The sequence below is a fragment of the Mangifera indica genome, chromosome 15 (assembly GCF_011075055.1).
Source record: "Mangifera indica cultivar Alphonso chromosome 15, CATAS_Mindica_2.1, whole genome shotgun sequence".
Lineage (NCBI taxonomy): Eukaryota > Viridiplantae > Streptophyta > Magnoliopsida > Sapindales > Anacardiaceae > Mangifera > Mangifera indica.
This window is the reverse complement of record NC_058151.1, coordinates 14,156,401-14,169,454: the sequence shown is the minus strand read 5'-3', so window position 1 is coordinate 14,169,454 and position 13,054 is coordinate 14,156,401. Positions and strand designations below refer to the sequence as shown.

General features: G+C 34.8%; 1 protein-coding gene across 1 annotated transcript; it reads right to left on the bottom strand.

Annotated features, from left to right (window-relative positions):
* Window positions 1-8,896: 8,896 nt before the first annotated feature.
* Window positions 8,897-12,443, bottom strand: LOC123197872 (protein arginine methyltransferase NDUFAF7 homolog, mitochondrial). Its single transcript, XM_044612357.1, has 10 exons — window positions 12,146-12,443; window positions 11,962-12,023; window positions 11,394-11,537; window positions 11,124-11,234; window positions 10,795-10,999; window positions 10,483-10,541; window positions 10,333-10,385; window positions 10,016-10,238; window positions 9,459-9,567; window positions 8,897-9,324 (listed from the first exon to the last, which is right to left on the bottom strand). The coding sequence occupies exons 1-10, from the start codon at window positions 12,288-12,290 to the stop codon at window positions 9,062-9,064; spliced, it is 1,374 nt and encodes a 457-aa protein (XP_044468292.1). The 5' UTR covers window positions 12,291-12,443; the 3' UTR covers window positions 8,897-9,061.
* Between the last annotated feature and the right edge of the window lie 611 nt (window positions 12,444-13,054).

Genomic DNA, 13,054 nt, shown 5'->3' with positions numbered 1-13,054 from the left:
TCATATAAATTTTTTATATAAATTATTAGATAGCTTATATAGATTCATTTTTTTTTTCTATTTTGTATTGTATTATATGGATATATACAACTTAATTTTATGGACAATTCAATTTATATAAAATTCAAATAAATAATTTGAAAAAGATATCTCCTCTAATAATAGAAAAAAGGAAAATAAAGGGTCTAAATCAATGGTTTTTTTCACATTGAAAATGAAAATTTATTGACTTACAATACGTTTGCAGCTCTTCAAGATTTACCTTACCGAAATCCCCCTTCTACTCACAATTCAATGTACTCTAAACAGACTTATATTCCTCTATCTTTGAATCATAAACTTCATAATACTTCTCCATACCATAATGATACTTGACTCGGTTAAACGCAAGTCAGTCTTTAATTTCAGTTTCTACAGTCTCTTTTATAACTACTATCTTCCCTAAGATCTTCTTATTGTTTTTTTTTCAAATGACAAAGCTATAAATATTGTTTAAGCGTTTGTTTTTCAAACTTAATTCTTGATTCTTTACTCAAACTAACCTTTTTATCTTTGGTAAGAAACATATACATGCCTGGATAAGTTATATTCTTAATCTTTAAGCTTAAGGAGCTCATACTCCAGACATACTTATATTCCTTTCTCTTTGAATCGTAAACTTCATAATACTTCTCTATTCCATAATGATACTTGACTCGATTAAATGCAAGTCAGTCTTTGATTTCAGTTTCAACAGACTGTTTTATAACCACTGTCTTCCCTATAATCTTCTTATTGTTTTTTTCAACTCATTTCTTCGATTTTCGACAAAGCTATAAATATCGTTTAAGCATTTGCTTCTCAAACTCAATTCTTGATTCTTTACTCAAACTAAAATTTTTATCTTTGGTAAGAAACATATACTTGTCCGAATAAGTTCTATTCTCAATCATACTTTCTTGAATTGCTTCGTCCCAATCTTTATCATTCAGCAAAACCTTTTAATAAAGAATAACGACTTTACATGAGGCAAAATGGATCAACTAGGGCAATGACTTAACGATGAAGTCAAGGTATTTATTTGTGTTGGTCAAGAACTCTATCATTTTGGCAGGATCTTGGGTTATTGTTTTTGCAAGAAATTGTAGGGCAAGCTTCAAGGTTCCCACGTTTCATTTTCTCCTGAGCTTGTAAGCACTCATGAAAGATCACAGAGTATAGTGAGGATTCAGCCAGTGATTGTGGCCTTGGCGATTCAGAGGTGGAAACAATGGTGGTGAATGTTGGTGGGTTCAGACGGGTACAAGAGCAAAATTGGCTTTTCTTGCCCATTTTCTTGGATAGAAATCATAAATTAGTTGTCTTTCTTACTAAAGATTTGAAGAAAATCAAGAGAAAATACAGGTGTTAGGCTGGAAATGGATGAAGGGCACAAAAATGTAACTAATATTTCCTAGGCCAAATGAGTTCCCACCCAAACTTTGATGAAATGACGTTTTCCACCTTTCAATATTTGAAAAGTCTTTTTTTATACATAAAATTAGTGAAAAATGTCAAATCAGATTCAAAATCCATAACACTCAATCTGTCTATGACCTATATACTGTTAGAGAATTGAGGCTCTTTGTGTCATTTTACATAATATTTACAAAACAATAGTCAAAGCAGTAGGTGTGCTTTTGGTAAAATTGCTTGATGATCCTTAATATTAGGACTTTTGCTGATTTTTGGTTGTACAAATTAAGCTTGTTGATGTCATGTACTGCTCTTGGATGTATGTATAACTCACTTACGAAAATTAAATTCAGATTTGAAGTCCATCAGCTTATATTTTTTTCTCTCTTTCTTTCTTCCTCTATTTTGCTCTCTGCTCTCTGTAAGCTTGCTGAATCCGAAAATTTCCAGATTTCTTTGAGTTTTATGAAACTTTTGTTTAATTCCTACTACAATATCATGGTATCAGAGCTTAGATAGTGATCTTAAGGGGCTGTATTAGAAGAAGAAGAAGAAAAAAAAAAAAAAACCTTCATCTAAGCTCACGATGGCCTCATCCTCTTCTAATCTTTCACCACCTCTCTATAATGGTGACTGTTATCATATTTGGGCTGTAAAAATGAAAGCTTTTCTAAAAGGAGTGGGTCTTTGGCAGTACGTTGAAGAGGAGAAACTGCCTCCTCAACTGGGACCCAATCCCACCTTAAATCAGCTCAGAATGCATGAAGAAGAGATGACTAAGGCTCCCAGAGCTCTTTCCATAATACACCAAGCAGTCACAGATATTATTTTTACAAAAATAGTTGATTGTGAGACTGCTAAACAAGCTTAGGACAGACTCAGAGAAGACTCTCTTGGAAATGAGAGATCAAGGCAAATGCATGTCTTAAATCTCAGGAGAGAATTTGAGACTTTGAAAATGAGGGAAACTGAAACCATAAATGAGTATGCTGATAGAGTGATGAAGGTAGTCAACCAAATAAGATTGATTGGAGAGACACTTACTGATCAAAGAGTTGTGGAAAAGATTTTAGTGAGTATTCTAGAGAGGTATGAATCAAAAATTTCCTCTCTTGAAGACTCTAAAAATCTCTCTAAACTTACTCTAACAGAAGTGGTAAATGCCTTTAAAGCTCTAGACCAAAGAAGAGGTTTAAGACAAGAAGAATCAACAGAAGGGACTTTTAATGTAAAGCACCAGGAGAAAACTCTAGGCAGTGGCTTGGGTAGAAAGCAAGGCCTGGAGAAAAAGGAGGAAAAAAGGGAGAAAGGAAAGCAGTGGGAAAAGAAAACAAAGTTTGCTCCTTGTCCTTACTGCAAGAAAAAAAATCATACTCCAAATTTTTGTTGGTTTAGGCCTAATGCAAAATGTAAAGTCTGTAATCAACAAGGTCATGTGGAAAAAAGTTTGCAAGAGCAAAAGAGATCAACAAGGACAACAAGTTAGAGTAACAGAAAAGCTTGAGGAATCAAGTGAAAATTTGTTTGTTGCCTCTTATTGTGCAAAAAGCAACAAAAAAGACGAATGGTTGATTGACAGTAGGTGCACTAATCATATGACTTTTGATATTGATGTCTTCAAGGAGTTAAACAAATCCTACTCTTCAAAAGTAAGGATTGGAAATGGTGAGCTGGTCAATGTTCAAGGCAAAGGTACTGTTGTTATTGAAACTTCACAAGGTACAAAACTCATTCAAGATGTTCTTTATGTACCTGATATAAGCCATAATCTGTTAAGTGTAGGACAAATGCTAGAGAAAGGATATTCTCTTCATTTTTTAGATCATGCCTGCACTATAAATGATTCTATGGGAAATAAAGTAATGGCAGTAAACATGATAGATAAAAACTTTGTCATAAACTGGAATCAAACCAGTTTAAATGTCTTTCACCATCTAGAAAGTGATTCAACATTATGGCATAAGAGGTTTGGTCATTTTAGCTATTCTACCTTGAAGAATATACAAAATAGTGATCTTGTGTTGAACTTGCCTCCTATTGAAATTCCAGAACATGTATGTGATGTATGTCATCTTGGGAAGCAAACAAAATTACCTTTTTCAAAAGGCAAATGAAGGGCTAGTGAGAAACTTCAGTTGATTCACACTGATTTGTGTGGACCAATGAGTGTGCAGTCATTGAATGGAAGCCTATACTTTATGCTTTTCATAAATGACTTTTCTAGATACTGTTGGATTTATTTTCTGAAACATAAATCAAAAGCCTTAGAAGTATTCAAAGAATTTAAAGCTGCTGTTGAAAAACAAACAGGAAACAAAATTAAAATGCTGAGATCAGACAATGGTGGTGAGTTCACTTCAAATGCATTTGCTTTATTTTGTAAACAAGAAGGGATTATGCATCAATTGACCACTCCTTACACTCCACAGCAAAATGGTGTGAGTGAGAGGAAGAATAGGTCAGTGATGGACATGTCAAGATGTCTAATGATTGAAAAAGGGTTACCAAAAACCTTTTGGGCTGAGGCAGCAAATACATCAGTTTACTTGTTGAATATGCTACCCACTAAAGCCTTGAATAATGTAACTCCTTTTGAAGTTTGGCATGGTTTTAAACCATCAATTGATCATCTCAGAATATTTGGGAGTGTATGTTATGCTCTTGTGCCAAGTGAGAAAAGGAGCAAGTTAGATAACAGATCAAAACAAGGGATTCTTGTAGGCTACAGTTTGGTTTCAAAAGGGTATAGGATCTATAATCCTAAGACTCAAAAACTGCAAGTTAATAGAAATGTTAAAATTGATGAGCTAGCTACATGGAATTGGGAAAGAAATGAAGCTGTCTTGACTAATTCCACTCAAACTACTTCAACCAGCTCTCAATTTGAAAATGAGCATGATGATGATGGTAATGAGGAAGATGTATCAATTAGAGGAACTAGATCCCTTGCAGATATTTACAGCAGGTGCAATGTAGCCTTACTTGAGCCTTATTCTTATGAGGAAGCTGTAAAGAAATTTGAGTGGAGAAAAGCCATGCAAGAAGAAATCAACATGATTGAAAAGAATAAAACATGGCAGCTTGTGAAGAGACCTGAAAATCAAAAGGTCTTAGGTGTCAAATGGGTTTATAGAATTAAATCTAATCCTGATGGCACAATCAACAAGCACAAAGCAAGGTTAGTTGTAAAGGGATACCTACAACAATATGGAGTTGACTTCACCAATACCTTTGCACCAGTTGCAAGGTATGAAACAGTTAGAATGTTGTTGGCATTGGCTGCAAAACTGAATTGGAAAGTTTACCATCTGGATGTGAAATCTGCATTCCTTAATAGAGTGTTGAATGAGGAAATTTTTATTGAGCAACCAGAAGGTTTTAAAGCTTCAAGCAAGGAAGATAAGGTGTATAAATTGTTCAAAGCTCTTTATGGCCTAAAACAGACTCCTAAAGCCTGGTATAGTCGAATTCATACATATTTGCTGCAACAGGGATTTAAATGCAGTGAAAATGAGGCAACTTTGTATGTAAAGATGATTGGAAAGGAAGTAAAGCTTATAGTCTTTCTTTATGTTGATGACCTCTTGATTACAGGAGGAGACTTGAACTTTATTGTTGAGTTTAAGGCTTGTATGAAATATGAATTTGATATGTCAGATTTAGGAGAAATGAAGTACTTCCTTGGACATGAGATTGAGCAAAATGATCATGACATTTTCTTATCACAAAAGAAGTATGTTCTAGACCTGTTAAAGAAGTTTAATTTAGATAGCTGTAAATCAGTGTTTACACCTCTTGTTGTGAATGAAAAATTGGCCAACAATGATGGAGAAGACAAGGTTGATGCTTCTGTCTACAGAAGCTTGGTTGGAAGCTTGCTCTATTTGTCTTCAACAAGACCTGATATTATGTTTGTTGCTTCCATGTTATCAAGGTTCATGTTTTCTCCTAACATATCACATTTTCGTGCAGCCAAAAGAGTTCTAAGGTACATAAAAGGGAGTGCAAATTGTGGTCTATGGTATTTGAAAAACCAAAGTGGAAGTTTGGTTGCATACTCAGACAGTGACTGGGTAGGAAGTGTTGAAGACTCAAAAAACACTTCAGGCTACTGTTTTTCCTTTGGAAATGCTGCTGTTTTCTCATGGAATTCCAAGAAGCAAGATGTAGTTGCACAATCCTCAGCTGAAACTGAATATATAGCTGCTGCAAATGCTACAAATCATGCTATATGGCTCAAGAAAATTCTAGCAGACATGGGACAATCACAGGGTGAAAGTATTCCTCTGTTTGTGGATAATAAATCTGCCATTGCTATAGCACAGAATCCAGTCCAGCACAATAGAACAAAGCACATGAATGTTAAGTTTCATGCATTGAGAGAAGCTGAAAAGAATGGAGAAATTAGTCTTCATCATTGCAGCTCAAAAGATCAATTGGCAGACATCTTTACCAAGGCACTCTCAAGACCTCAATTTGAATTCCTTAAAGCTAAACTGGGTGTTATGGACAAAGACCTCAAAGGAGGAGTGTTAGAGAATTGAGGCTCTTTGTGTCATTTTACATAATATTTACAAAACAATAGTCAAAGCAGTAGGTGTGCTTTTGGTAAAATTGTTTGATGATCCTTAATATTAGAACTTTTGCTGATTTTTGGTTGTACAAATTAAGCTTGCTGATGTCATGTACTGCTCTTGGATGTATGTATAACTCACTTACGAAAATTAAATTCAGATTTGAAATCCATCAGCTTATATTTTTTTCTCTCTTTCTTTCTTCCTCTGTTTTGCTCTCTGCTCTCCGTAAGCTTGCTGAATCTGAAAATTTCCAGATTTCTTTGAGTTTTATGAAACTCTTGTTTAATTCCTACTACAATATCATATACATTATCAAGTTACAGACGTACCTTTCTTTTCTATGTACGAGCGTACATGGTGTTCTATGGACGTGCGATCACTCCTAAAGCTTAGTTGGGTGTACATATTTAAATCTTATTAGGTACAGGTGTGACTCCCTTGCACTCATGAGCATACATCTTCTATATTCGACATATACTGTCACGTTGTGGTTTTCACGAGTGTAAATGCATGACGGAGGATGCATTGGCATGAATGCGTGCTTATGGTGCATGAGCATACATCTCCCAAATATTATTCTTCTTCTTCAACCTATAAACCTAGGACTTAATCCATTTTTTCAACCATGCAAGATCGTATATGCTTGATGTATTGGTGTAGAACATATCGAAAAGTTCTTCTAAGACATGAATGGCTACACATGCTTTGCCACATGTCCGTCTATCAACAAAATCCAATTTCAAGGAAGGGACATACAGGTGTACATGTTCGTCATGCATTGCTTTATTTTCTTTTACCATTCTAGCCCATGTATGTCTGTGGCCATGCAAGGCATGATTGTACGTGGCATCATGGAATTCGAATTCCAGCCATTTTTAGCCGGATTTTCATCATTCAAATGCTCTAGCACCCTAGAATCAATAAGATAATTTTATGGCAATCCAACATCATCTAGTCGCAGAGTATGTTCAATCTTTGAACAAATTCATGCATATCTGGAACTATGCATTCAAAACTAAAGACCAACGCCTCACGATCAACCTAATCTAATTCTTATGCATTCTTTTACAACCAACGAGATATTCACAACAAGGCAGCTATCTGAAATCAATCAAGAAGGTGGATATTCATTCCTACTTGCCTTGTCATCGAAAATTTTTGGGTTCTTGGTTGTCGTTAGCCTGAGTCTCGTTGAAAGTCTCTACTAGCATGTCTAGATGTCTCTCCACACTCAAGAATTCTCACAATTTCTCTGGGGTTTCATGAAGGGACATTGATAAAGTATTTATATATGAATCCTTTTTCCCTCTTCTATCCAGAGTCCATCTCTAATCCTGACTCTAAATAAAAAGTGATGTACGGACATACATAGACCTTTCTTACCAGCGTGGCAGCCTGTGAGATGGACGACATATGAGTGTACATGGTCATACGTTAGGCCAAAACGAATTTTTCCATTTTCAATTTCAGCTCGATTCGATAGAAATCCAACTCTAAGCTTATAAAAAGACAATTATACCCCTAAAATATACCTCAAGGTGTTACAGTCTCTCCTTTTTGGATGTTTTCTAATAGATTGAGGTTGGATTTATCTGAAAATGAAGCTAATTTGGTGCATGGGGATGTTTAAAAAAAAAGAGAATGCGGCAGTAGTAGAGATGAAAGTGATGAAGGGACTGTTTGTACGAGAAGAGGCTTGAAAACTTTTGGTGGCTTTTATTTCTAAATATTTTATAACATTAGGGTAATGCATTTTAACAAGATTCTACGCAAAAGAGTTACCAAAAAGGGTGGATCCAATCCGAATGATTTGACTTGAATCCATAGCTTGGTTAAAAAGAGTTAATCTCGAGTTGGAGTTTCAACTCAATGACTTAGATAGACATTGGTTTATTTATCTATCCGATGATACTATTTATTTAACCGATTACATTGTTCATTGTTCACTTTTCTGACGATATTGTTTATCCCATCGATAGTTCTTCGGTGACACTATGCTTCATTTCGAAAAAGTTCAAACTTGAGTTGAGCATTATTAATTTGATCAAAGCTCGAGTCGACCCCACTTGAGTTGAGCATTATTAATTTGATCAAAGCTCGAGTCGACCCCAAACTCGACTTAACTTAAATTGAATCCAACCCTAGTTATGATCATCAGGTATTATTTTACCTTACGTAGTAAAGTTTGGATTAATCTTGTTTACCTAAAAATGTTTAGGGTTGAAACCCATTCCCTGACTTAAATTTGAAGATCATCTTTCTAAATAAGTGAAAGAGGTGGTGGCAACATTACAATTGCAATATGATACAGTTTTAGTGTTCAAGAGTGCGCTTAGTCAACAACAATGGTGGGGACAATCCATCCTTTCTGGCTTGCAAGTTAGTAAAATTGTGCTTTTCGTGGCTCTGTCAATGGCAAGAAATTGTGATCTGTTCTCTTTTGCAGTTATGGATTGCAGAAATTAGGGACAGAAGTTTAAAAAATTTGATGCGTTTTGAGTTGGAATGCTAAAAAACCAAACTGTGACTCAAGCTATTAGATCAGAATTAAATGCCTATAGAAGCACAGTTTCTTCCATCAAACAGTAAATTTCCCTGGATTTGAGACAGTGAATAGAGTTTAGAGTTGACTTGCTCAAACAGGTGATGAGTTTACTGTAAAACTGCCAAAAAGCTGATGGGAATAAAGAAAAAAAAATCATCATCAAAGAAGATGAATATGTTGGTAACTTTTTGACAACTCAATCAAGTAGAGCCAACTTAGCTCAAATAGATTGATGCTGCAACGGTAGTAATTATCATTAGATGTGAATCTTGAATACAAGATAATGGTTATTAACTTTCTGTGATGATATGATTTAGCAAATACCAGAAAGCACATCATATAGGGAAGAAGAAAATCAGATTTTCATTCCATTACTGCAGGAATATTTGTTGACATGTTCATAAAAAATACAAACTTTGTAAATTTATTGGTAAGGAGCATAAATTACTGATGTACAAAAGCTTAAAGTAGCTAGCATTACAAAACTGTCATGGTAATTCAAACTTCATTGAAATGGAACTGGAACACCTTGCTTTTTGTTGACAATGGCCATTGCCAAATACCGGGTACCCATTCCAATAGGCGTCTGGTCATCAGGTCCTTCCCAGAATGGGGCTTCGCCATCACCCACAAGACGCCAATATCCTGTCCTCAGAGACTCTGCTTGCTCCTGTGTGCAGTTCTGTAGCAGCGCTTCAACACGGAAATTTATTCCAAGAGAACCAAGAAACTGGGACTGAGTAATAGGGCCATGGACAGACACATTCTCTGAAAACATATGTTGGAAAATAATGATAAATTATCTTCATTATTCTTTCATGTTTGAAATGCTAAATGTCAAAAAATGCAAAACAAAAAACAAATTAAGAATTTAAAAATCCCAAAATGACAAGGATATGCACCTGAGGCTTCCTCAGCAGAATGCTTGACAGAAGCAAAATCAACATATGCACTGAGATCAGCAGTCCCAGGATTATCAAATATACTGACAAATTTATGTTTCCGAATTGCCTGCATTTTAGGGTTATCAGGAATGAAAATAGTAAGTTGGCAAAAAAAAAAAAAACAAAAGGACCAGGCATAAATTTGTAAGTTGTCTGATGGATCAAGATTGACACTCAATATCTTATCCTACAAATTTTCAGCACAATGATGATGAGGTTTATATCCCTCAATAAAGAAGAAAGATACAAAAATATCTATTTTCTTTCTGTGGCACAACTATTTACCCAGAACCATAATGAGATGATATCAAAACATTTGCATTTGCATTGTTTCAAAATAAGTGGGACATTGCATAGGGTATAAACCATTATGTAGTAGCCAAAACAGTCAAATTTTGACTAGTTAGCAAATGAAATGATAAATTTTCACTGATAAGAAAGCTAACTTGTTTATGGAATGATAAACATCTAAAAGACGAAAAGAACTTACAATAAGCAAAGTTAAGACATCAAACCTGCAGACTATCTGAGACTACTCCATTCAGGCCATAATCAATTATTAGAGCTCCACCTCCATCAGAGCCTATCCTCTTCGCTATTGTATTAGTCAACTCCATTGCTTTGGGGCAAACCTCAATGTGCTCAAGTTTCTCTAGTTCTTCAGCTGAAGCCCCCTTGCAGCGCTTCAACAGAAAAAGCGTTGCAGGTGTTGGCTGTGGAGACAGAACATAATGAAACCTGAAAGATATATGTTAGAAGCATCAATTTATAATTCTTCAGAATTCATTCATGTAAAAGACTAATGCTGCAAGACCAAATCAAAAATCCTTACGATGAATCTTCAGTGACATCAACTAATTTTTCACACCAGCCACGGGACGCCTTCTGCAGATAAAATTCCATATCAGAAACACACATTAGAAGATAAGGCAGTTTCTTTTGGGAACAGAAACAGAAAGTAGCTAAGATCAAACAGACAAACCTGAAACTGATGAACTGGTAGAGCATCATAAAATTCATGGGCAATTATCATTGTTGGGACTGGAAAAAAATTAAACAGACAAAATTAATTAAGGGGGTAAAGTCATCAATCACATCATTATAAATGACAAAAGAAAAACACAAGATATTGTTAGTATATTATTCAATAGAAACTAAATTAAGAACTTGACAAAGTAGATGTTTGTCTAAGATAATCAATTAGTTTTCTTTTATCATCTGGTCAAATTACTCTGAGCTTAAAGTGCTTATAGTTTGCTTTCAAGGGAAAAAAGATTAAAAGATAATTCCATACTTCCTGATGGAACCTGCTCCAGTGCAGCATGCCATGATACAGGTGTTTCAGCCAGTGTGCTAATAATCCTTTTTTCAATGTTTTCACCAGCACTTTCCTCATCCATGCATTTCAAGTTCTGGTACTGAAGCTTCTGTAATGCTGGACTACATTCTACCAAATGTATGTGCAATGATTCAGTAAAGCCCTTAAACTTTGATGCACCCTGAAAGAAAAAACTCCACTTAATGGCTAACCACAAAATAATCCAAATTCACTGAAAAAAAAAAAAAAAAATACAACCATATAAAAATTAACAACCATACAAATTTGTAATTACTGTCTCATACACGAAGAAGGTCAACCATGAGAGTTCCTCGACCTGGACCCAGCTCAACAAGGTTCACTCTGTTTGGCTGTCCCATTTGCTCCCACAGACACATGGCCCAAACACCAATCATCTGAATTTTCATCAGCCGGAAAAAGAATCAACTGTTTTGTGATAACCAAAAAATGTGTGTTTAACTAGCAGCACTTTACAGTGCAAATGACTCCTTTAATGTTTTTTCAATGAGTTACAAGGAAACAAGAGTAAGACTGAACAAGAGAAACCGCATTACCTCTCCAAACATCTGGCTCACTTCAGGTGAGGTTATAAAATCACCTTGAGCTCCAAATACATCACGATTGATATAGAACCCAGCCTTTGGATTTGTCAGAACTTCTTCCATATACTCTGCAACTGAGATTGGCCCTCCACGGAACTGAAAAATAAGCAATTATGACAATCAGCTTCAAGTACAAGGAGTTACTTCACATGTAATAAAAAATTAACTATAGGAAATTCCCTTGAGATCTTCAAACGCCTCACCACAAAGTGCCAATAGAGATAATGGAAAACCATAGTTTAGTTTTATTACATTACAATTTCGCAACCACTTTTGGCCATTCACATAAGAAAAATTCATTCTGAAAGCACAAAACTAACCCGTTGATGCAAAAGCTAATAGCGCAATTGAATCCCGAGCTCCACTCACCAAACAAGACTCTCTCTTTCACAAATTTAAACAAATTCTTTAATCTACAAACTCATTCAGACATTTTCGCAAACACTAAATACATATCACCAATATCACCAAGCAAACAAACCAAATCGGCAAAACGTCATAAATATATTAAATTTCACACCTTTATGATCCCTTTAAGTTGCTTAACGAGCTCAGATTCAACGTTCTGCTCATGCGAGTGCTCTACACATCCAAAACCCGGAAAAAAAATTAAAACAAAAGTAAGTAAATTCAAAACTTGTTCCAAAAAATATGAAACAAAAAAAAAAACCGCAAAATAGCATGAAAATGAGTAATGTGTGTACCAGGGGGATTGTAGAGGCCAGAGCGGTCAACGGAGATGGTGGTGGAGGCGGGCTTCTCTGTGTTGTCGTCTGAGTGTCCAACGAAATGAGAGTTTAAGACTTGAGAGTCCGAAGATGTGGAAGAAGAAGAAGAGAATTGAGGCATTTTTGAAGTGGGTATTTTGACGAGAGAATACGAAGAGGACTGGACGGTTGCAGTAAGAGTCTTCTTAGTAGCATTTTGCCGCAACTGGCCCTTCTCTCTCAGATGGCTACAGCTTTTGTATTGGTAAAAGCTTTTGAATGGCCCGGAAAAGTTAAATAAATGTTAATATGTTATTATTTATACGGTGGTGATAGGTTATTATCCATATATAAAATTATACATGTATAAATTATATCCACAACATTATTGTTGTAATATAATATTAAAAATTAATATGTATATTACAATTTCGTAGGAGTTTGTAATAGTTTGATATTTTTGATAAAAAATGAAAAGAAGGTCTTTTCAATTAAGGTAGGTACAAATACAATCAATTTTGAATACTCTTATACTCAAATAAAAAATTGGACAGATTGAATTTATAGAATCAAAAGCTAAACATAAGATAACTCTAGTTTAGTTTAGTGAATAAGTTTAAAATTTAGAATTAGACTCAAAATCATTATTTAGATTTAAATTTTAAGTTTATAACTCCAAATTTGTTATTTATTGATAAACTAATATTATTTTATGAAATATTATTTTTGTAATTATTTGACATGATTTAAATTCAATCACAAGTTTAAACTTAAACTAAAAGATCTATTTATCCAACTTACAAATCGAACTAAACTAAACTCTTTTTATGTTGGGTTTAGATTGGTTTTAAAAACAAGCGAACCCTTTTGGTGCAAATGTAGTTTGAGTTTGAGTTAAATAAATTC

Coding starts and splice junctions, on each gene's coding strand:
- LOC123197872 (XM_044612357.1), bottom strand. CDS start 12,290: ATGCCTCAATTCTCTTCTTCTTCTTCCACATCTTCGGACTCTCAAGTC. Junction 11,235..11,393: donor TGAGCCAGATGTTTGGAGAG/GTAATGCGGTTT, acceptor ATGAAAATTCAG/ATGATTGGTGTTTGGGCCAT. Junction 11,000..11,123: donor TCATGGTTGACCTTCTTCGT/GTATGAGACAGT, acceptor TTTTTCTTTCAG/GGTGCATCAAAGTTTAAGGG.